Below are 24,364 nucleotides of genomic sequence, written 5' to 3' on the forward strand. Positions count from 1 at the left end.
GACCCCATCATCTCAGCCCAAAATCTCCTGAAACTGATAAACAACTTCAGCAAAGTCTCAGGATACAAAATCAACGTGCAAAAATCACAAGCATTCCTATACACCAGTAATAGACTTCAAGAGAGCCAAATCATGAACGAACTGCCATTCACAATTGCTACAAAGAGAATAAAGTACCTAGGAATACAACTAACAAGGAACGTAAAGGACCTCTTCAAGGAGAACTACAAGCCATTGCTCAACGAAATAAGAGAGGATACAAACAGATGGAGAAACATTCCATGTTCATGGTTAGGAAGAATCAACATCGTGAAAATGGCCATACTGCCCAAAGTAATTTACAGATTCAACGCTATTCCCATCAAGCTACCAATGACCTTCTTCACAGAACTGGAAAAAAACACCTTAAACTTCATATGGAACCAAAAGAGAGCCCGCATAGCCAAGTCAATTCTAAGCAAAAAGAACAAAGCAGGAGGCATCACACTACCGGACTTCAAACTATACTACAAGGCTACAGTAATCAAAACAGCATGGTACTGGTACCAAAACAGAGATATAGACCAATGGAACAGAACAGAGGCCTCAGAGGAAATACAACATACCCACAACCATCTGATTTTCGACAAACCTGACAAAAACAAGCAATGGGGAAAGGACTCCCTGTTTAATAAATGGTGTTGGGAAAACTGGCTAGCCATGTGCAGAAAGCAGAAACAGGACCCCTTCCTGACACCTTACACCAAAATTAACTCCAGATGGATTAAAGACTTAAACATCAGACCTAATACCATAAAAACCTTAGAGGAAAATCTAGGCAAAACCATTCAGGACATAGGTTTAGGCAAGGACTTCATGACCAAAACGCCAAAAGCAATGGCAACAAAAGCCAAAATAGACAAATGGGACCTAATCAAACTCCACAGCTTCTGCACGGCAAAAGAAACAGTCAGTAGAGTGAATCGGCAACCAACAGAATGGGAAAAATTTTTTGCAGCCTACCCATCTGACAAGGGGCTGATATCCAGAATTTACAAAGAACTAAAGCAGATCTACAAGAAAAAAACAAACAAGCCCATTCAAAAATGGGCAAAGGACATGAACAGATACTTTACAAAAGAAGACATACAGGAGGCCAACAAACATATGAAAAAATGCTCATCATCACTGGTCATCAGAGAAATGCAAATCAAAACCACATTGAGATACCATCTCACACCAGTTAGAATGGCGATCATTAAAAAAATCGGGAAACAACAGATGCTGGAGAGGATGTGGAGAAATAGGAACACTTCTACACTGTTGGTGGGAATGTAAATTAGTTCAACCATTGTGGAAGACAGTGTGGCTATTCCTCAAGGACCTAAAAATAGAAATCCCATTTGATCCAGCAATCCCATTACTGGGTATATATCCAAAGGATTATAAATCATTCTACTACAAGGACACGTGCACACGAATGTTCATTGCAGCACTGTTTACAATAGCAAAGACCTGGAACCAACCCAAATGCCCAACGATGATAGACTGGATAGGGAAAATGTGGTACATATACACCATGGAATATTACGCAGCCATCAAAAACGATGAGTTTACGTCCTTTGTAGGGACATGGATGAACCTGGAAACCATCATTCTCAGCAAACTGACACAAGAGCAGAAAATCAAACACCGTATATTCTCACTCATAGGCGGGTGTTGAACAATGAGAACACAAGGACACAGGGAGGGGAGCACTACACACTGGGGTCCGTTGGGGGGAAATGGGGGAGGGGTGGGGGGTGGGGAAGTGGGAAGAGATAGCATGGGGAGAAATGACAGACACAGGTGAGGGGATGGAAGGCAGCAAACCACACTGCCATGTGTGTACCTATGCAACAATCTTGCATGTTCATCACATGTACCCCGAAACCTAAAATGCAATAAAATAAAATAAAATAAAATAAAATAAAATAAAATAAAATAAAATAAAATAAATTACACAAAACCACATAACTACATGGAAACTGTACAAGCTGATCCTGAATGACTACTGGATAAATAATGAAATGAAGGCAGAAATAAAGATGTTCTTCGAAACCAATGAGAACAAAGACACAACATAACAGAATCTCTGGGACAGATTTAAAGCAGGTGTAGAGGGAGATTTACAGCACTAAATGCCCACATGAGAAGCAAGGAAAGATCTAAAATCAACATCATAACATCGTAATCAAATGAACTAGAGGAGCAAGATCAAACAAACTCAAAAGTTAGCAGACGACAGGAAATAACTAAGATCAGAGCAGAACTGAAGGAGACAGAGACACAAAAGCACTTCAAAAAATCAATAAATCCAGGAGTTGGATTTATGAAAAGATCAACAAAATATATAGACCGCTAGCCAGACTAATAAAAAAGAAGAGAGAGAAGAATCAAATAGATGCAACAAAAAATGATAAAGGGGATATCACCACCAATCCCACAGAAATATAAACTACCACCAGAAGTTATTACAGACAACTCTATGCACATAAAGCAGTAAATCAAGAAGAAATGGATAAATTCCTGGACACCCTCTCAAGGTTAAACCAGGAAGAAGTTGAATCCTTGAATAGACCAATAACAAGGTGTGAAATTGAGGAAGCAATTAATAGATTAACAACTAAAAAAAGTACAGGACCAGATGGGTTCACAGCTGAATTCTACCAGATGTACAAAGAGGAACTGGTGCCATTCCTCCTGAAACTATTCCAAACAATACAAAAAGAGGGAATCCTCCCTAACTCATTTTATGAGACCAACATCATCCTGATTCCAAAACTTGACAGAGACACAACTAAAAAAGGAAATCTCAGGCCAATATCCATGATGAACATTGATGCAAAAATCATCAATGAAATACTGGCAAACCAAATCTGACAGCACATCAAAAAGCTTATCCAACACAATCAAGTCTGCTTCATCCCTGGGATGCAAGCCTGGTTCAACATATGCAAATCTATAAATGAAATCCACACATAAACAGAACCAACGACAAAAACCATATAATAATCTCAATAGATGTAGAAAAGGACTTCAACAAAATTCAACAGCCCTTTATGCTAAAAACTCTTAACAAACTAGGTATCGATGAAACATCTCAAGATAATAAGCTATTTACAACAAACCCACAGCCAATATCATGCTGAATGGGCCAAAACTGGAAGCTTTCCCTTTGAAAACTGGTACAAGACAAGGATGTCCTCTCTCACCACTCCCATTTGACATAGTAACGGAAGTTCTGGTCAGGGGAATCAGGCAGGAAAAAGAAATAAAGGATATTCAATTAGGAAAAGAGGAAGTAAAATGTCTATTTGCAGATGACATGATTGTATATATCCAAAGGATTATAAATTATTCTACTACAAGGACACGTGCACACGAATGTTCATTGCAGCACTGTTTACAATAGCAAAGACCTGGAACCAACCCAAATGCCCAACGATGATAGACTGGATAGGGAAAATGTGGTACATATACACCATGGAATATTATGCAGCCATCAAAAACGATGAGTTCACGTCCTTTGTAGGGACATGGATGAACCTGGAAACCATCATTCTCAGCAAACTGACACAAGAGCAGAAAATCAAACACCATATATTCTCGCTCATAGGTGGGTGTTGAACAATGAGAACACATGGACACAGGGAGGGGAGCACTACACACTGGGGTCCGTTGGGGGGAAATGGGGGAGGGGCGGGGGGGTGGGGAGGTGGGAAGAGATAGCATGGGGAGAAATGACAGATACAGGTGAGGGGATGGAAGGCAGCAAAGCACACTGCCATGTGTGTACCTATGCAACAATCTTGCATGTTCATCACATGTACCCCAAAACCTAAAATGCAATTAAAAAAAAAATGGAAAAAAAAGTAAACAAAAAAAAAAAGAAGACCCCATCGTCTCAGCCCAAAATCTCCTTAAGCTGATAAGCAAATTCAGCAAAGTCTCAAGACACAAAATCAACATGTAGAAATCAGAAGTATTCCTATACACCAAAACAGACAGAGAGCCAAATCATAAGTGAATTTGCATTCACAATTGCTACAAAAACAATAAAATACCTAGGAATATATCTAACAAGGGATAAGGAGGACCTCTTCAAGGAGAACTACAAAACAGTACTCAAGAAAATAAGAGAGGACACAAACAGATGAAAAAATATTCCATGCTCATGGTTAAGAAGAATCAATATCATGAAAATGACCATACATCCCAAAGTAATCTATAGATTCAATGCTATCCCCATCAAGCTCCCTTTCTTCACAGAATTGAAAAAAGCCACCATAAACTTCATATGGAACCAAAAGGGAGCCCACATAGCGAAGCCAATCCTCAGCAAAAAAGACAAAAGTAAAAACAAAAAACAAAGCTGGAGGCATCACTCTTCCTGACTATAAGCTAGAGACATCATGCTACCTGACTTGAAGCTATACTACAAACTGCAGTAACCAAAACAGCACAGTACTGGTACCAAAACAGAGATACAGACCAATGGAACAGAGCAGAGGCCTCAGAAGTAACATGACACATCTACAACCATCTGATCTTTGACAAATCTGACCAAAACAAGCAATGGGAAAAGAATTTCCTATTTAATAAATGGTTTTGGGAAAACTGGCTTGCCATATGCAGAAAGGTGAAACTGGATCCTTTCCTTACATCTAATGCAAAAATTAATTCCAGATGGATTAAAAATTTAAACAGAAAACCTAACACTGTAAAAACCCTAGAAGAAAATCTAGGCAATACCATTTAGGATATAGGCATAGGCAAGAACTTTATAACTAAAACACCAAAAGCAATGGCAACAAAAGCCAAAATAGACCAATGGGATCTAAATAAACTTAAGAGCTTATGCACAGCAAAAGAAGCTATCTTTACAGTGACCTGGCAACCAACAGAATGGGAAAAAATCTTTGCAAGCTACTCATCTGGCAAAGGGCTAATAACAAAAATCTACGAAGAATTTAAACAAATTTATAAGAGAAAACAACCCCATGAAATAGTGGACGGAGGAGATGAACAGACACCTTTCAAAAGAAGACATTTACGCAGCCAACAAACATAAGAAAAAAGCACATCATCACGGTCATTAGAGAAATTCAAATCAAAACTATTGAGATACTATCTCATGCCAGTTAGAATGGTGATCATTAAAAAATCAGGAGACAACAGATGCAGAGGGGATGTGGAGAAATAGGGACACTTACATTGTTGGTGGGAATGTAAATTAGTTCAACCATTGTGGAAGACAATATGGCAATTTCTCAAGGATCTGGAACTAGAAAAACCATTGGACCCAGAAATCCCATTACTGGGTATATACCCAAAGGATTATAAAACAGTCAACTATAAAGACATATGGACATGTATGTTTATTGCAGCACTGTTCACAATAAAAAAGACTTGGAACCAACCCAAATGCTCATCAAAGATAGACCGGACAAGGAAAATGTGGCACATAGACACCATGGAATACCATGCAGTCATAAGAAAAAGGATGAGTTCATGTCCTTTGCAGGGATACGGATGAAGCTAGAAACCACCATTCTCAGCAAAGTGACACAAGAACAGAAAACCAAACACCACATGTTCTAGCTCATAAGTGGGTGTTGAACAGTGAGAAACATGGACACAGGGAGGGGAACATCACACACTGGGGCCTGTCAGGGATTCAGGGGGTTAAGGGAGGGATAGTGGGAGGGATTGGGGAGGGCTAACATTAGGAGAAATACTTAATGTAGATGACAGGGGGATGGATGCAGCCAACCACCATGGCATGTGTATACATATGTAACAACCCTGCATGTTCTGCACATGTACCCCAGAACTTAAAGTATAATTTAAAAAATGGTTCTTACCTTCTATTTTCCCATTTATTGTCTTGATCACTTTTTGATATGTAGTCTGAGGTAAACACATATAATTCTGTGCAGCATGCTCAGAGTTAACCTATTAAATGCAATATCAATAATAATCTATTTAAAAACTTCTTTTTCTATAACAAAGTTTCCCAAGGTCAACCAGTAGCATGATCTTGGCCTACTGCAACCTCCCTCCCCTAGGTTCCAGAGATTCTTCTGCCTCAGCCTTCTAAGTAGCTGGGACTACAGGCAAGAGCTACCATGCTGGGCTAACTTTTGTATTTTGTGTAGAGACAAGCCAGGCTGGTCTTAAACTCCTGACCTCAAGTAATCCACCTGCCTTGGCCTCCCAAAGCACTGGGATTACAGATGTGAGCCACTATGGCCTGCCTCAATAAATAATTTCAACTTCAAAATAATAATAATGACAATGATATATTTTTTTATTTAAAATCTTTTTTAAAACAATACTTTTATTTTTTACTTCAAAGGCAATTAGATTTAAGGCTGTTCACATATTGAAAACCAAAATATTTCAAGAGAAAACCTCACATATGCTCTGCAGATAATGCTTATCTTTTATTTTCATGTGGCTATTGACTAGGCTACTGAGCATTAAAAAAGGTCATATTTACAGAAAATTAACTTGTGTTAATTAGAAGTTAAAAAAGAAATTAACTTCAAAGCATCTCCCTTACTCTTGTTATCACTAAATATAATGAGGCATTTTGAACAAACTATAATATGATTAAACATTTGATATATGCATAATTACAGAATTTTTGTTAAAAACTATGCATGGCATGGAGAATTCTCGGATGTCATGCAGAGTAAAAATAGAACTCTGTAGAAGCTGTTTAAAGGAAATAAACAGAAGCTATTTTTAAATGAAGGCAAACAATTATTAGATAAACTACGCAATTAATTCTTAAGATATAACTTCAGAAAAGTAGAGCAAGCCTTCCCAAAAAGAGAAAATAAAAACATGTATTCAGTTGGGTGAAGTGGCTCACACCTGTAATCACAGGACTTTGGGAGGCAGAGGTGGGCAGATCACGAGGTAAAGAGATCAACACCATCCTGGCCAGCATGGTGAAACCCTGTCTCTACTAAACAAACAAAATTAGCTGGGCATGGTGCCACATGCCTGTGGTCCCAGCTACTCGGGAGACTGAGGCAGGAGAATGGCTTGAAGCCAGGAGGCAGAGGCTGTAGTGAGCAGAGATCGCGCCACTGCCCTTCAGCCTGGTGAGAGAGAGCTACCCTGTCTCAAACAAACAAACAAACAACCCGCTATTATTCATGAAACATCTAATGTGTTCCAGACACATATTTGTAGACTTTTCTTCACCTTAGAATAATGAGGATGATGATGGCATTGATGGTTACCCCACTCTCTGCTTCCTAGTCATTCTAGGTTGTTAAGAACAAAATAATGAACAAATATAGAATGTCTTTCTCCTAGACTTTCACATGGCAGACTCCACATCTTTGAGATGGGAGATTAAATGGCAGACTCAGAAAGATCTGCTCTGACCATAGAATTCCCCTGCCACTCCCATATCCATGCTAAATAGAAAGTTCTTCAATTTTTTCTATCCTAACATTCTCTGTTTTGATTTTAAGAAAAAGTTACAGTGACATATAAGTGTTTTGTATTTGTTATTCTCTTCCTACTACCATAGCATAATCCCTCATCTTGGATATTCAGAGAGACACTGCCTAGTACACAGTTGGTACTTAGAAAGAAATTACTCCAGGCCAAAACAAAATCACCTCAGAAAAGTCTAACTTTTGAAACTGCTGTATTTCTCTGGAAAATCCGCAGTAGTAGTCTGCTGCAAGTTACCATCCCTTTAACACAAATTAGAAATCCGCATGCCTGTTCTTACTCCACATTCTTGTCCTAACAGTACTGCTTTCATTTAAATGCCACTTTGATCATTTTGTCTTATATTTGTATACAGACTTTCCAGTTTACAAGATGTTTTCACATTTGTTACTACATTATTCCATTGCACATACTGAAGAGGTAGATATGAGCACTATTTTTATAAACAAAGTTACTGGTATTTGATCAGGTTAAATAATTTTTTTCCCAGTTCCCATAGCTAGTAAGTGACAGAACCAAAATACAGACTTATCTTTGACATCCACTCATTGCTGTTACCACTACCCTGCTGATGCTTATATCTAAGTGGTGAGGTCTTTCCTATCTCTTCTACCTCCACAGTTGTGACCTTGGAATGCATCATAATTATTTGACACATATGTTGCTGCAAACGTGGCTGTCAAAGAGGAACTAAAAAGAGTTCTATTTGTGAAAAGAATGTCTACTTATTAAAATACTACTCAACCAAATTGGTGTTGTATATAGTTTTACAGGTGCTCTATTTCTCATGTTTATCCAACTCCTGAAATGCTCCTTCAGATCTATACTAGAAAATGAAAATATACCAATACATTTAAGTCCCAGGCATGATCTTTCCAAGTTCCAAGTTGTACAAGACTAAGACTACAGCTTAACTATTTCTCTCTGAATCCATTTAGAGCTTTCTTACATCCAGATGTACACAGAATCATTTATCTGCCCATAGGTGAACATACATAAATTATTTACATTTTAGACAAACAACTTCAGAACTCAAATAGGTTCCTAGTGACATCTTAGCCATATTTTCTTTTGCATTATTCTACACTGGCTTCCTGTATTAATCCTGAAAAGTAGCAGAATTGCACTATACAGCAGTTATCTACTTCACACATGATTGTAAAGTATGTTCTGATAAATGTCAGAAAATTATTTCTACGGACACATGGAGACGTAAGAAAATAATGTCAATTCATCTTTTTATATCCTAACATTACTCAATACTACATTTTAAAATAATAAAAACAACAACATCACCAATACACAGTACCTCAGGATCTGAAGGTGATTTCTTATCTTCTTTTTGTCCTGATTCTGATGTGGGCATCTTATCTACAAATTGTTGTTCACAGACAAATATATGAGAACATTTATTACTGTAAGTTGTGAAAACATATACAAATCTATTTCTATTTATGAATATTTCAATGAAATAAACATCATAGCAGAAATAGAATTTCAGGATTGAAGCAGGTTCAGAAAAAAGAATTGATAGTATAAAGACAGATAGCAAAAAGTATTTTTTAAGTAGAAATTATAGTTCCATCTATAAAATTGTTTTCTAAGTACTAGAATTAAAGTATAGAAATATTCAGAGGTATTTACTGTGCTTCATTATTTTGGTCTAAAAGTGAAAGCATCATTACTTGTTTGATCTTGAGGAGTTTGTTCAATAATGCAAATATCATTTTCTTCTTGTCCAATTACTGTCTTCAATGCTCTCCTCTATTACAAACAAAAAACAAAAAAACCAAAATTATAAACAACTTTAGAAAAAAAATGTATTTATTCATTCACTCACTCTATTTGTCAGTAAGACAAAAAAAAGTGCATTGTATCTATCAATCACAGGCATTATCTTGGGAGAAGCAGAAGATATACACATAAGGTAGATTCTAGCCTGTATTTAAGAAATGGTAGAGACTTATGAAAACATATAAGAACAGATAAGTATAAGTCACCAGTTCTACAATTTTAGTTAATAAAATATATGTGGGCACAAAGGAGAAAATCAGTTTTACCTGAAAAGCATAGAAGATGCTGCCATAATTTAGACATATTTGGAAGGACAGGTAAAATGCAGAGTCAAGATACAAAGACTGTAGAACTCTAGGTGCAATAACATGTGCAAAACAGTAAGGCATGAAATAACATGGCAAATTAAGGGTGCCAAAGTTACGTGGTAAAACTGGAAAACAATCAGAGGAAATGAGATGAAGAGGTAAAATGGGCCCAGACCATGTAAGACACTTGTCATGCTAGAATGTGAACTTATCCCTTTGTGTTGTGGGTATCCATTCAATGTGCAGATGAGTTACATCATTACAAATGTATTTTAGAAGGGGGACCCTTTCAGCAATGTAAAGATAGATGAACATGGGCAGATGGGGCAAAATGAGAAAGGAGTACTTCAAAATTATTGGTAGAGAGTTAATTATGGTAATAAAAGATGGAAAAATATAAGAAGGTAGAAACTACACAATTTGGTGTGTGACTGGATTGGTGATGGGAGGAGGACTGAAGTGTAGGATGTGGAGGAGACTTGAAGTGCAGGTTCAAGTGCTTGAGCCTTTCTCTGCTACTTCTTAGGTGTTATTTACTAGGATGGGAAAACCAGATGACAGGGTAGATTACAAAGGGTCAGAGAAGAGTCAGGAAAATAATAAAAATGATGTTTTCAGTTTGAGACCCATAACATTTGAGGCATCCAAGGGGCTTGGAAGAAAGATCTGGATAAATACATTTGGAGTATGAGTTGATGACCTACATCAGAAAAATTGCATAGTGTTAAGAAGATAAATATTTATAAGATAGACTAAATGGGAAAAATTAAATAATGCAAACCTATGCAGAATGAGGAAGCTTTGAAAATGAAATCAAAGGAGGAGAAAAACATGTGACTAAGTTTCTCCATTATATATGTCCAAATTTGTTTTGAGAATATAATTGTATTTATATTGGTAAATATTACTGAAATATTATTGCAATATGCATAGTTGAATTGAATGTAACATTTAATTCTAAAACACCAGTTGAAGATTCTGAAAAGGACCTTTACAAAATTTAACCTTGAACCCATCTGGATTGGTTCACAGCTGAATTCCACCAGACATACAAAGAGGAGCTTTTACCATTCCTTCTGAAACTATTGCAAACAATACAAAAAAAGGGAATCCTTCCCAAATCATTTTATGAACCAACATCATCCTGATACCAAAATCTGGCAGAGACTCCACAATAAAAGAAAACTTTAGGCCAATATACATGATGAACATAGATGCAAATATCTTCAATAAAATAATGGCATACCAATTGCAACAACACATCAAGAAGCTTACCCATCACGATCGAGTAGGCTTCTTTCCAGGGATGCAAGGCTGGTTCAACATATACAAGTCTATAAAGGTAATCTACCGCATTAACAGAACTGAAGACAAAAACCACATAATTTTCTCTACAGATGCAGAGAAGGCCTTCCACAAAATTCAGCAGCCCTTTATGCTAAAAGCTCTCAATAAACTAGGCATCAAAGGAACATATCTCAAAACAATAAAAGCTATTTATGACAAACCTACAGCCAATATCATACTGAATGGGCAAAAACTGGAAGCATTCCCTTTGAAATCTGGCACTAGACAAGGATGCCCTCTCTCACCACTCCTGTTCAATATAGTATTGGAAGTTCTAGCTGGAGCAATTAGGCAAGAAGAAAAAAAAAAGAGTATTCAATTAGGAAAAGAGGAAGTCAAATTGTCTCTACTTGCAGATGACATGATTGTAGATTTAGAAGACCCTATCATCTCAACCCCAAATCTCCTTAAACAGATAAGCAACTTCAGCAAAGTCTCAAGATACAAAATCAATGTGCCAAAAATCACAAGCATTTCTATACACTAATAACAGACTAACAGAGCCAAATCATGAGCAAACTCCGATTCACAATTGCTACAAAGAGAATAAAATACCTAGGAATACAACTAACAAAGGATATAAAGGACCTCTTCAAGAGGAACTACGAATCACTGCTCAAGGAAATAAGAGAGGACACAAACAGATGGAGAAACATTCCATGATTATGGTTAGAAAGAACCAACATTGTGAAAATGGCCATACTGCCCAAAGTAATTTATAGATTCCATGCTATCCCCATCAAGCTACCAATGACTTTCTTCACAGGACTGAAAAAAAACACCTTAAACTTCATATGGAACCAAAAGACAGCCTGCATAGCCAAGATAATCCTAAGCAAAAAGAACAAAGCTGGGGGCATCACACTACCTGATTGCAAACTATACTACAAGCCTACAGTAATCAAAACAGCACGGTACTGGTACCAAAACAGAGATGTAGACCAATGGAAAGAACAGAGGCTTTGGGGGCAATGCCACATATCTACAACCATCTGATCTTTGACAAACCTGACAAAAACAAGCAATGGGGAAAGGATCCCCTGTTTAATAAATGGTGTTGGAAAAACTGGCTAGCAGTGTGCAGAAAACAGAAACTGGACCCCTTCCTGACACCTTACACTAAAATTAACTCCAGATGGATTAAAGACTTAAACATAAGACCTTACACCATAAAAACTCTAGAAGAAAACCTAGGCAAAACCATTCAGGACATAGGCATAGGCAAGGACTTCATGACTAAAACACAAAAAGCATTGGCAACAACAGCCAAAATAGAAAAATGGGACCTAATTAAACTCCAGAGCTTCTGTACCTCAAAAGAAAGAGTCATTAGAGTGAACCAGCAACCAGCAGAATGGGAAAAAAATTTTGCAATCTACCTATCTGACAAAGGGCTGATATCTAGAATTTACAAAGAACTAGAACAGATTTACAAGAAAAAAACAAACAAACCCATCCAAAAGTGGACAAAGGATATGAACAGACACTTTTCAAAAGAAGACATAAATAAGGCCAACAAATATATGAAAAAGTGCTCATCATCACTGGTCATAAGAGAAATGAAAATCAAAACCATGTTGAGATACCACCTCACGCCAGTTAGAACAGCGATCATTAAAAAATCTGGAGATGACAGATGCTGGAGAGGATGTGGAGAAATAGGAACACTTTTACACTGTTGGTGGGAGTGTAAACTAGTTCAACCATTGTGGAAGACAGCGTGATGCTTCCTCAAGGACCTAGAAATAGAAATTCCACTTGGCCCAGCAATCCCATTACTGGGTATATACCCAAAGGATTATAAATCATTCTATTATAAAGACACATGCACACGTATGTTCATAGTGGCACTGCTTACAATAGCAAAGACCTGGATTCAACCCAAATGCTCATTGATGATAGACTGGACAAGGAAAATGTGGCATATATACACCATGGAATACTATGCAGCCATAAAAAACAATGATTTTGTGTCCTTTGTAGGGACATGGATGAATCTGGAAACCATCATTCTCAGCAAACTTACACAAGAACAGAAAATCAAACACTGCACGTTGTCACTCTTAGGTGGGTATTGAACAATGAGAACACATGGATACAGGGAGGGGAGCAGCACACACTGCAGTCTGTTGGGGCCTGCCGAGAGAGGGACAGCAGGTGGGTGGGGAGGTCAGGGAGAGTTAACTTGCGGAGAAATGCCAGATGTAGGTGACAGGGGGGTGGAGGCAGCAAACCACATTGCCATGTGCGTACCAATGCAACAATCTTGCATGATCTGCACATGTACCCCAGAATGTAAAGTATAATTAAAATTAAAAATAAAAATAAATAAAATTTAACCTTGAAACTTTTAATTGTGCAAGAGAAATGCTTACCTAATAATAGACTTATGAGGCATTTTTAAGTACTACTATAATGTCAGATGGAAATGTGAAATGCTGTTATAAAATTCACATGCTTTTCTTATGTTCATGTAAGCAATATAGTACTAGCTCAAATTGCTTATTTACACCATAAAGGATAGTTTAAAATTGGGGAAAACTATCTCATATAAATCAAATTAAGTTATAATTATTCAAGTTGAAGATTTAATAGTTTTTACCTATTATCTTTGGTTGTCAAGCATTCTCCAGTATTCAAAGGAGAAGTGAAGAAAGAAACTAAAAAATTTCAAGTCCCAATATGCTTACTGCAAGTGATACTTTTTTTTTAATTGAATTTTAGGTTTTGGGGTACATGTGATGAACATGCAAGATTGTTGCATAGGTACACAAGTGGCAGTGTGATGTGCTGCCTTCCTCCCCTTCATCTATATCTGGCATTTCTCCCCATGCTATCTCTCCCCACCTCCCCACCCCCGAGTCCCTCCCCCATTTCTCCCCAACAGACCCCAGTGTGTAGTGTTCTCCTCCCAGTGTCCATGAGTTCATGTCCTTTGTAGGGACATGGAAGAACCTGTTAACCATCATTCTCAGCAAACTGACACAAGAGCATAAAATCAAACACCGCATGTTCTCACTCATAGATGGGTGTTGAACAATGATTTTTCTTTTTTAAGAGATCCAGACAAAAACCTTGTTCATATGAACAGAATATATAATTTTAGTAATTTGATTAAACTGCTTGCTTTTTTATTTATACTCTCTCTATTAACAAAAATACTCAAAACAGCTACCAGGGTTATACCTAAGAGTAAGATTAATGAGGTAATTAACCTAAGAATAAGTCAAACACAGTTAGAAATCTTAAACAAGAAACCAAAGAGTCAAAAATTAATAATTCACAATAAAGCTGACAAGGCCTAAAAAGGATCTCACTTTGCATTCTCCATGAATTATAAGTATGACTAGATTAAATATAAAACACAAATTTACTAATAGAAGTGAGAATTAATTTTTTTTCCTTTTTTATAATTTTTTAGTTGACACAATATAAAGGTACATGTTTGGGGTTACACATTATAACTTAATACATTTACATATCAACCAGAATAATCGGAATATTAATCACCTTAAATATTAATTTGTCCTTTATGCTAGAAACATTCAAATTATTCTCTACTAGCTATTTTAAAGAGTACAACAAATTACTTTTACCTGTAGTCATCTTTATATTTTCTTTCAGCTTTTTATTAAAATCAGCTATAAGTCACTCAAAAACATTTTAGCAGTATTTTATTACCTGGCTATCATTTCTTAATTTTTATCATATCTTTCATTCTAGAGAGTTCCTGCACTCATTTAAACCATTCCTTTCGCTGTGTATTATAATAATCTTTCTCACCTTGACTTTCTAATGCAGTCTCTGTTTATCTTACCCTTCTTCATTGAATTATTTCCTTTCATCCCATACATCTAATTGAGTATTATACAAAACTAGTGGTATTCATTAGATTATTTTTTTAACCAAAATAACCTGGGACAAAAATTGACCCTTACATTGTTTATAGTATTGTGGAAATAATTAACTTAAAAATTTAAATAATATGTTATAGGTTGAAATATAGCTTCGTGATTCAAAGTTGCATTAATTACCTCTTGTGTTGAAAAATGTCAGAGTTTAGTTTTTATAGTATTTTAATTAAATGGGTTTGCATTCAAATAGTATAGGTTGTTTCAATTCTGTGTGTCCAAAATCTAAATACAAATAATTGTATAAAATCAGCTTCCTCCATGAAACAGGAAAAAAAGAATAAATCATGTGGGGGAGGGCAATGATTGATAATTGAAAACCATATATAGCAATGAAATAGAAACCTCTAACTAAATATGCTGACAATAGAGACAGAGATGCCCTAAAAACCTGACACTGAAGAAATGTATTCTGTGAAAAAAAAGTCTCAGGGGAGTCATTTTTAAAAAGATGGAAGAGGAGAAAGAAACAAACAACAGACATGACCAGTCAATCAAGTATGAGCTCCAGTCATGAAACAAGAGAAAAAACAACTGCTATAAGATAGGTGTGGAAATACATACAATAGAAACTTTGTTCATAATATATTCCAATAATGCTGATTAGTATTTACACTACAATTAGTTATTTGGTTAATGACTGTGTAATACGTATTTTAATTTTCTTATTATATAATAAGGCATTAAATTGGTTAAACATGGTCTTCAGCTACTACCTACGAGATAGAACATTATTACTACAGAGAGAAAAAAAAATGAAAAAAAAGGAATGATTCATAAACTTTTCACCTGAAGAAACTATTTGTAATCAAAATCCTAAAGGTTAATGTATTGCTTGAAAAGATATGTTAAATAGAACATGAGTTGTGATAAAAATATATTAAATTTTTAAAATCTAAACTCTACTTAGAGGATGCTAGAAAATATAGTGTAAACTTCTTTCCTATTTACTTAATATCTCTGATTTACTGACTACTTACTTAAAAACGTTTTCTCAACATATCTTCCCTGAACTTATGCATTCTAATCATTAACAGAAAATATAAATTTAAACCTTATTTTAGATATGCATTAAATTTAATTATTAGATCTATTATTCATATAATCTTACTTGTAACATTCCATTATATAAAAAATCCTTTGTCTGCGTATTTAGTTACATTGAAAACCTCTTTAAATGCTCTTTATAGGCAAAACTGTATTCTGGGTATTCTAGGATGCACACAAGTATGTTTTCTAACCTCCAGCATCTCACAGTGATGCAAGAGCTTCAAAACAATTATTTAAACAATTAAATACAAAAGCTTCTGAAATTTAAAATTTTCAAATGTGATCAAAGATCTTTGAATTATATGTTTAAAAACTACAATTTAAAAATTCTGAAATTAAAATCTTACCACATGCTTATTAAGGGTCTCTGCTTACAGAACTGGTTATTTACTTAGGGTAAAACCAGCATTCTTCATTTAGATGAAAAGTTTAAAGTAAGCTTTTCATGAAATAACTTAGAAAATACACTGGCATCCCTTAGTAATACAGATTGTGAGAAAGAGAATTTACATTTCTAAATTTCTATATTGTTTTTCTAATTAGAGATTAGGTCTCCCTATGTCGCCCAAACTGATCTCAAACTCTTGGGCTCAAGCAATTTTCCTGCTTCAGCCTCCCTGGTAGCTGGAACTACAGGTATGCACCACCATGCCCAGATAAATTTTCATGATTTCTAATATTATTTATGTGTATTCAGAGAACCAAGAGGAGAAACAGAAAAAGCCCTCTCCTAAAAATTACATGATATCAAAATAATAAGTGCCAAAAAACTCTTTATGTTATGTGGCACAGTATGGGAACTGAACAGTATCAGAGAGATTCCTTGATTACTATAAAGTAATTAGATTCACTAAAGATGCCTTTAAGCATGAATTTTTTAAAAATTATACTTTATGCCGGGCGCGGTGGCTCAAGCCTGTAATCCCAGCACTTTGGGAGGCCGAGGCGGGTGGATCACGAGGTCGAGAGATCGAGACCATCCTAGTCAACATGGTGAAACCCCGTCTCTACCAAAAATACAAAAAATTAGCTGGGCATGGTGGTGCGTGCCTGTAATCCCAGCTACTCAGGAGGCTGAGGCAGGAGAATTGCCTGACCCCAGGAGGCGGAGGTTGCGGTGAGCCGAGATCGCGCCATTGCACTCCAGCCTGGGTAACAAGGGCGAAACTCCGTCTCAAAAAAAAAAAAAAAAAAAAAAAAAAAAAAAAAAAAATTATACTTTAAGTTCTGGGATACATGTGCAGAATGTGCAGTTTTGCTTCATGGATATACATGTGCCATGGTGGTTTGCTGCATCCATCACTTTATCAACTATATTAGGTATTTCTTCTAATGTTATCCCTCCCCTATACTCCCACCTCCTGCTATCCCTCCCCTAGATTCCTCCACTACAGGCCCTGGTGTCTGTTGTTACCCTCCCTCTGTCCATGTGTTCTCATTGTTCAACACCCACGTATGAGTGAACTTGTGGTATTTGGTTTTCTGTTCTTATGTCAGTCTGTTGAGAATGATGGTTTCCAGCTTTATTCCCACATGAGTGTTTTTTTGTTACATTAGAATAATTTAAAAAGTCACAGTAAGAATACTTATCCACAAACCTTTACCAATTTTTATATATAATCTATTGTGGAAAAGTTTCTTCTAATATAATGATCCTGTCACTACATATTCTTCAGCCCATTCCATTTTTTGCCCTTGAACCCCTCATAGTATTTACCAATCATTTGTTATTGACTGAAGTAAAAGTATAAATTTTTTAATTAACTAGTCATATTTCTATAAAATGCTTTTATCTGACCAACTTTATATTACCAACTTATAATAATGATACTTACACCTCTACTAAACAGGAAAACTAAACACTACACAGAACTAGAATCCATCTGAGAAAATCGACTTCACAAGAGAACATTTTACCTTGGTAGCAAGATTGACGTCTTCCTCAACTTTTATAGACTGTAAATTTTCCATAGTCGGTTTGCTGAAAAGATTTTAAAGCATAAGATACAATAAAATGAACAAATTCACGTACTTAAAATCTGCTAGCTCTTATCTTGGTGCTCACTTCAAAAATAACAAAAAAGAAAAACAAAATCTGGGGAAAGATCAGTCCTCTGTATATTATATCATGTTTCTGGATATAATTTAAATAAGGCCTCTGTTTTTAGAAAAATTTTAGTTAACTATGTTTGACTCTACCTCCCCGAATTGTAACATGCAATGAAAACTCACTCTTAGTTCCATAACAAATAGTGACAGCCAATATGTTGGCATACCCGAGGTATAATTTGTCATCAGAAACCCATCTGTCCTCAAGGATAAACTAAAAATCTACGTAATGGTTGACATATTTGTTGTCTAAACTGGAACAAACTTGATAACCTAAAATGAGGTAGAAAGATACAGTTACCTTATCCCTTATCCGTTATCTATCTCTGATTCAAAGACCAATCTGTGTCACTGGAAAATGACATTTTTTGTTTTTCAGCATAAAAACCACTTAAGAAGGACCTGTTGCCTATCTTCACCCTAAAACACTACAGAGAGTACCCTAAAATATTTGAAATATTGAAAAGCTGAGCCTACAAATGTGAAAACACAAATGTATATTTGCTATTGAGAATATTTTTCTCAACAAAAATTGAAACATTAAAAATAATAAAATCGGATTTCTTATTCTATACTGATCCTTCCTTGCTTGGGTCTAGCAAGGCCTCAAAAATCTTCATAGGTACTTATACCTCAGGAGAGAGACTGCTAGAAAACTGAGACCTGGTGGTTGGATTTCTCTAAGTAATATATATACACAAAGAGAAAGACCTGGAAGTGGCAGACACTATATATAGTGAAAGAGTCTCCCGCTTCCAGATCTTTCTTCTGCAGGGCTTCATGTCAGTGTCCAACCTTTAAATATTCAGCTCATCAAAGCACAGATTACTGAAAAGATAAAATCTAATGATGAATCTTGAAGCTCTGCATTTACCTGTTCCTGGAAATCAACTAAATGGAGGCTCCATCATAAGCATGCTATCAAAAACCAAAATGAAGCTCCATGACTTACATGCCAGCCAATCTTACCCCTGCTTTACATGTACATGGGTAGGTCATCAGACACTTGGAAAAAGTGAGGCAAAGGGTAGGGGACACCTGCCCTGGGCCAAAGATCTGTTTAATTCAGCAACCTTCAGTCTCCTAGCTCTCAAGGGGCTCTAAGCCACTCCTGTGAAATCTGGGGTGAAAGAATATAATAGAACATTTCTATATCTCATAGAGACTCTTCCCAGTAGCTCTTTTTTTTTTTTTTTTTTTTTTTTTTTTTTTTTTTTTTTTTTTGAGACGGAGTTTCGCCCTTGTTGCCCAGGCTGGAGTGCAATGGCACGATCTCGGCTCACCGCAACCTCCGCCTCCTGGGTTCAGGCAATTCTCCTGCCTCAGCCTCCTGAGTAGCTGGGATTACAGGCACGCGCCACCATGCCCAGCTAATTTTTTGTATTTTTAGTAGAGACGAGGTTTCACCATGTTGACCAGGATGGTCTCGATCTCTTGACCTCGTGATCCACCCGCCTCGGCCTCCCAAAGTGCTGGGATTACAGGCTTGAGCCACCGCGCCCGGCCCATTTTTTTTTTTAATCTTTCAACAGAAAGCTTGAAATGTGTTTCCTCCTCGAATTAAACAAAAAAGCAGCGACCTATTCAGGACTTTCTTTGAAACCTATTTTAATTTGCCTTTCTAGATAATTCCCAAAGTTTTTTTCTGTTTTTGTTCCTCTAATTTATCTCCATCAAACATGTCAGAATGCCCAATATTCTGATCTCTTTGACAAAATCCTTAGTCCTACCAACCCTGAGATTGTTTCTCTTCAAACTTGGACTTTCACTGCTAATTCTATTCTTAACTACTTACTAGGTTCTTCAGCTAATTCCATTCTTATCCTTCCACATCAGTTTAATTAGACCCATTCCCTCTTCCTTTCTATTATTCAAACACTCACTTACATGATGACATAGAAACCAGAATAATGGGCTTTGAAATGAGTTCAAATGTTGCTTCTGCTACCTCCTATCTTTAAACAAGTCACTTTCAGTTTCAGATTCTCCACCTGAACAACCATTTTTACAGAATATTAAATACAGATTGAAATATGAAAGACCTTTGATTACTTTCCAAGATTATGTGAAATCGTAAATTTCCATGTGCTTTTTATTTTAGCTATAGGAAAATGGGGCTGGCAGAAAGGAATAAAATAATAGAAGAAAAGAAGGAAACACCAAGGAAACCAGAGAAGAAAGTAATCAGGAAAAGACTTTAAAAGTCATGGAAGAAAAAGAAAAACTCTAGAAAAAAATTAAGAGTGCATGCAACTAGGCAGTGTACTGCCTTTGAGAAAAACTAAGCTGGGAAATCTGTAAACAGAGAAACCTATAAGAAATAACCTCTAAATATACTTAACAACTTCTATATGTGATAATCTCTGCTAACAGGTAAAATAATGCATCTATAAGATTTACTTGGTCCTGCTTATGAAACGAACACCTACGTCTTGTGGACGGAGCTAAGTAAGATCTGCTCTAGAAGTTTTGATGGTAAAAGCAAGATACTGGTTATCACTGCAACTGTCAAACACATTAGAACAAACTATTGGATTAACCAGTGTTCTAAGGGAAGATTCTGAAAAAAGTTGATATATAACAAAATGTGACTTTGTGAATTGATCCCATGGGGACCTGTACCTTGATTCTACTGATGCACAGGTCTCTACCAATCTGTGCTGAGGGACAAGAGAATGGATTCGGGCTCAAGGTAGGCTGATGGTGAACTCGAGGGTCAACTACTTTTTAGCTATGAAATCATAGGCCAATTAATCATCCTCTCTGAACCAAAGTTGTCTGATTAATATAAAGTGGGTGATAGTAGCAGAGATACTTTGCAAAGCTGTGTGTTGACCATATGAGACAATAAATGTTAAGCACATAACACATCTACTCAACAGATAGTGGTTTCTTTTCTCTATATTTTCTCAGTTAACATATAAGTTTTAAAACTCTGTAAAATCTTACCTCAGTAGAAACTCTACAGAACTCACATACTCTATTAATAAAAAAAGTAAAACATATTAAATCAACAAATTTAAATAAGAAATGAAGTATATTAAAACAGAAGAGGGCATGATGGCGTGCGCCTGTAATCACAACTACTTGGGAAGGCGAAGCAGGAGGATCACTTGGGGAGTCCAGGAGTCTGAGAGCATCCTGGGAGACATAGCAACACTTCAACTTAATTTAAAAGAATCATGCACACTTCCCTGCATGTTTCAGCTCTTGTTTTAAAATGTGCCAGGAGCTGTGGCTCACACCTGCATTCCCAGCACTTTGGGAGGCTGAGGCAGGTGGATCACGAGGTCAGGAGCTCAAGACCAGCCTGACCAATATGGTGAAGCCCTGTAGGTATTCAAAAATACAAAAAAGAAAAAATAGCCCGGGGTGGTGATGCATGCCTGTATCCCAGCTACTTAGGAGTCTGCGACAGGAGAGTCCCTTGAACCTGGAAGACAGAGGTGGTAGTGAGCCGAGAATGTACCACTGCATTCCAGCTGGGGTGACAGAATGAGACACTGTCTCAAAAGTGAATGAAAAACTAAATAAATAACAAAATAAAAATCATAATACTTTGACACTTTGTTACAAAGACTCAGATGATTTGATGATTTCTTATAAAGTATTCCTTTGGGATCACACATTGAGACTATAGTAAAATTATTATTAAGTATACTATTGGTTGGCAATTAGTGCATTAAAAACTCTTTATTTCCCCTCCTTTGTAGTTCTCAAAGGCAAGGAAGAACAGAATTTATCACAATTTGATACACTGTACAATAGTCCTAATCCAAGCAGAACCATGTAAAACTGACAGAAAATTGTATTATTAGCAAAATAAGTGGATTGTGTCAACCTTAGAAAGTATAATTTCTAGACAAATGAACTAGAAGCAGTTAGAACAGAGTACATGCTAGTCACTCTTTATCTACTCTGCGTGTAGAAAGAAATACACACGTGGTTTCCCTATGCTCTCACACCACAACAATCATCAAAACAGAAGACTTCTGCAACCAGTTGTGTGGAGAATTTTCTCCACCACCAAGTGAGCAATCAATTCTGCAGCACAAACCAGCTGGTTGTTGATCTCTATTCAATTCCAACCCTATCTGGAAATAGTGCCAAATTCCACAGGCTGAAGTCAGTCTTACAAGATCACCCTCCCACACCAGTTGCTAATCTGGGTCTCTGAAACTTCTAATCGGCTGTTGGAAGTTATAACAATGACTATGGCAATGACAACAAAAACGAATTCAGGCTGTTTTGTACCACTAGGCAATTAAATATAGTTGTATAAAATGATTCCAAGGCCAAACGCTTTAGAATCATTAAAGCAGATCCACATGAGGTAAAGTGTAATTAAAAAAAAAAATCTCTAAATCTTATGCTTGTAAATGGCATTTTCTCAAACATAAATACTAACATTGGCATTATTTGTATCAAATTTTCCCGTCAAATTTTGAAAAAAAAAAACACTGGGAATAAAAAGGCTATCAATATTTCAACTATTTTAATAATATTATTTCCAGATTAAAATTAAAATTACAAAATTTACCTGCTTTGAATGATTGTATGTCCTTTAATTCTAATGCTTTATTTGGAATAGAATCTTTCATTCCACAGAAAGGCTAAATGGGTTTGGAAACAAAATAATTAATAATGAATACTTCACAAAATATGCAGTCAATATTCAATATAAAAATAGAAAATTATTACCTTCAGAAGAGTATGTTCATCAGGAGACTCTAAAAAAAGGGACATATGTAATTGATTACATGCAAGCCTGACAAAATCTATCAAACATTCACAGAGTCTGAATATGAAGATGAATCCTCATGCTTGGCTTTAAAAGGGATTACATTAGGTTTTGGGGTATTTGGGGTTTTTGTATTAGTTAACATGCCAATATAACAGAATATACCTAAGATAATTTTAAAAACAGATTTCATAAAACATGCTGTGAAGATTTCAACAATGACAATATGTTTAGAGTGATGATAACTGAAGCAGAACACTCCCAATACCAGTGGGAGTAAGCTGCCATATAAAAAAATAAGTTATACTTAATAAGATGAACAAGTCAATACCCAAAGAAAATAAATCTCCAGGCTAATGGTAGAATGCTATTGCATATTGTTAAAGAAGCACATCAGAATCATTTATGTCATTATACTACAGGTAGCTATCATGTTCTTCAATTTGTCCTGAAATTTAGGAACTGCAAAGTTGTGATGAGAGTTCAAAGCCACAATTTACTTATCATTGAAGAGAATGTCCTAAATTTATCACCATAAATACCTACTTATGGAATAAAAGGTAATAAATATATTCATTATTTTTATCTATGTGAAATACTAGTAATTTCACTTTTATGGGGTTCTCTAGTTTAGCCCTCTTAAAATTTCCTGATCCACTTATACAGTGGTCAAAGCATACACATCAAAAAACTAATACAGGCCAGGTGCAGTGGCTCATGCCTGTAACTTCAGCACTTTGGAAGGCCAAGGAGGGCGGATCACTCCTGTTCAGGAGTTCCAATCCTGCCTGGCCAAAACAGCAAAACCTTGTCTCCACTAAAAATACAAAACTTAGCCAGGAATAGTGCTGCATGCCTGTAATCCCAGCTACTTGGCAGGAGAATCACTTGAACCCAGGAGACAGAGGTTGCATGAGCCAAGGTCATGCCACTACACTCCAGCATGGATGACAGATCAACATTTGCCTCAAAAAAAAAAAAGAAAAGAAAAGAAAAAATCTAATATGAAAGTATCAGAAAATAGAAGTGAATTTCCAGAGATTTTTAAGTATCATTAACTTGTATATTTCAATGTTAGAATAATGGTTATTTAAAAAAAACAGTTTTAGTGTTCAAGGAATGAATTCTAAAATTGTTTTGTTCCTAAAATTAATTATATTTGTTATATGGTGTGAGTTTTTAAACTACTCTTAAGAAAAGATCTTACAAAAAGCTTCCAGAAAAACAGACATTTCTTTTACATTGAAATATAGCTAATTTCATCAAATAACATTAATAAAACATGTTTATCTTCCTATTTATCTCTCCTTTTTTATTTTTCAGTACAACTTACTTTAATATATCTGAAATATCTACTATATATATTGTTTTCCATGAGAGATGATTGATTAATAAATAAGATACTTCATGATTATAAACTCTCCAAAACACACAGAATTTATGTCTAATCATTTTAAGGTTAAATTTACATAACCATATTGCATAAATGTGTTTTAGAAAAAAATACTTAAAATTGTATTCAATACACTTCAAATAAAAAACTGCTTTAATTACAATGAGAAGGTCATTCTCACTTCATTAATATCTTCAAAATTTACTTCTGA

At 35.9% G+C, this 24,364-nt stretch overlaps 1 protein-coding gene across 3 annotated transcripts in view; it reads right to left on the minus strand.

Moving 5' to 3' along the window:
- Positions 1–24,364, minus strand: part of LOC141585176 (ankyrin repeat domain-containing protein 30B-like) — a 110,118-nt gene that overhangs the window by 47,151 nt on the left and 38,603 nt on the right. For all 3 annotated transcript variants that reach the window (XM_074403151.1, XM_074403152.1, XM_074403150.1), the window contains 7 exons: positions 22,721–22,749; positions 22,560–22,632; positions 20,969–20,999; positions 17,828–17,891; positions 9,186–9,264; positions 8,810–8,871; positions 5,886–5,976 (listed from right to left, as the gene is read on the minus strand). In XM_074403151.1, the coding sequence (XP_074259252.1) occupies positions 5,886–5,976; positions 8,810–8,871; positions 9,186–9,264; positions 17,828–17,891; positions 20,969–20,999; positions 22,560–22,632; positions 22,721–22,749 (429 nt within the window). The remainder of the gene's footprint in view (positions 1–5,885; positions 5,977–8,809; positions 8,872–9,185; positions 9,265–17,827; positions 17,892–20,968; positions 21,000–22,559; positions 22,633–22,720; positions 22,750–24,364) is intronic.

The sequence above is a fragment of the Saimiri boliviensis genome, chromosome 7 (genome assembly GCF_048565385.1).
Source record: "Saimiri boliviensis isolate mSaiBol1 chromosome 7, mSaiBol1.pri, whole genome shotgun sequence".
Taxonomy (NCBI): Eukaryota; Metazoa; Chordata; class Mammalia; order Primates; family Cebidae; genus Saimiri; species Saimiri boliviensis.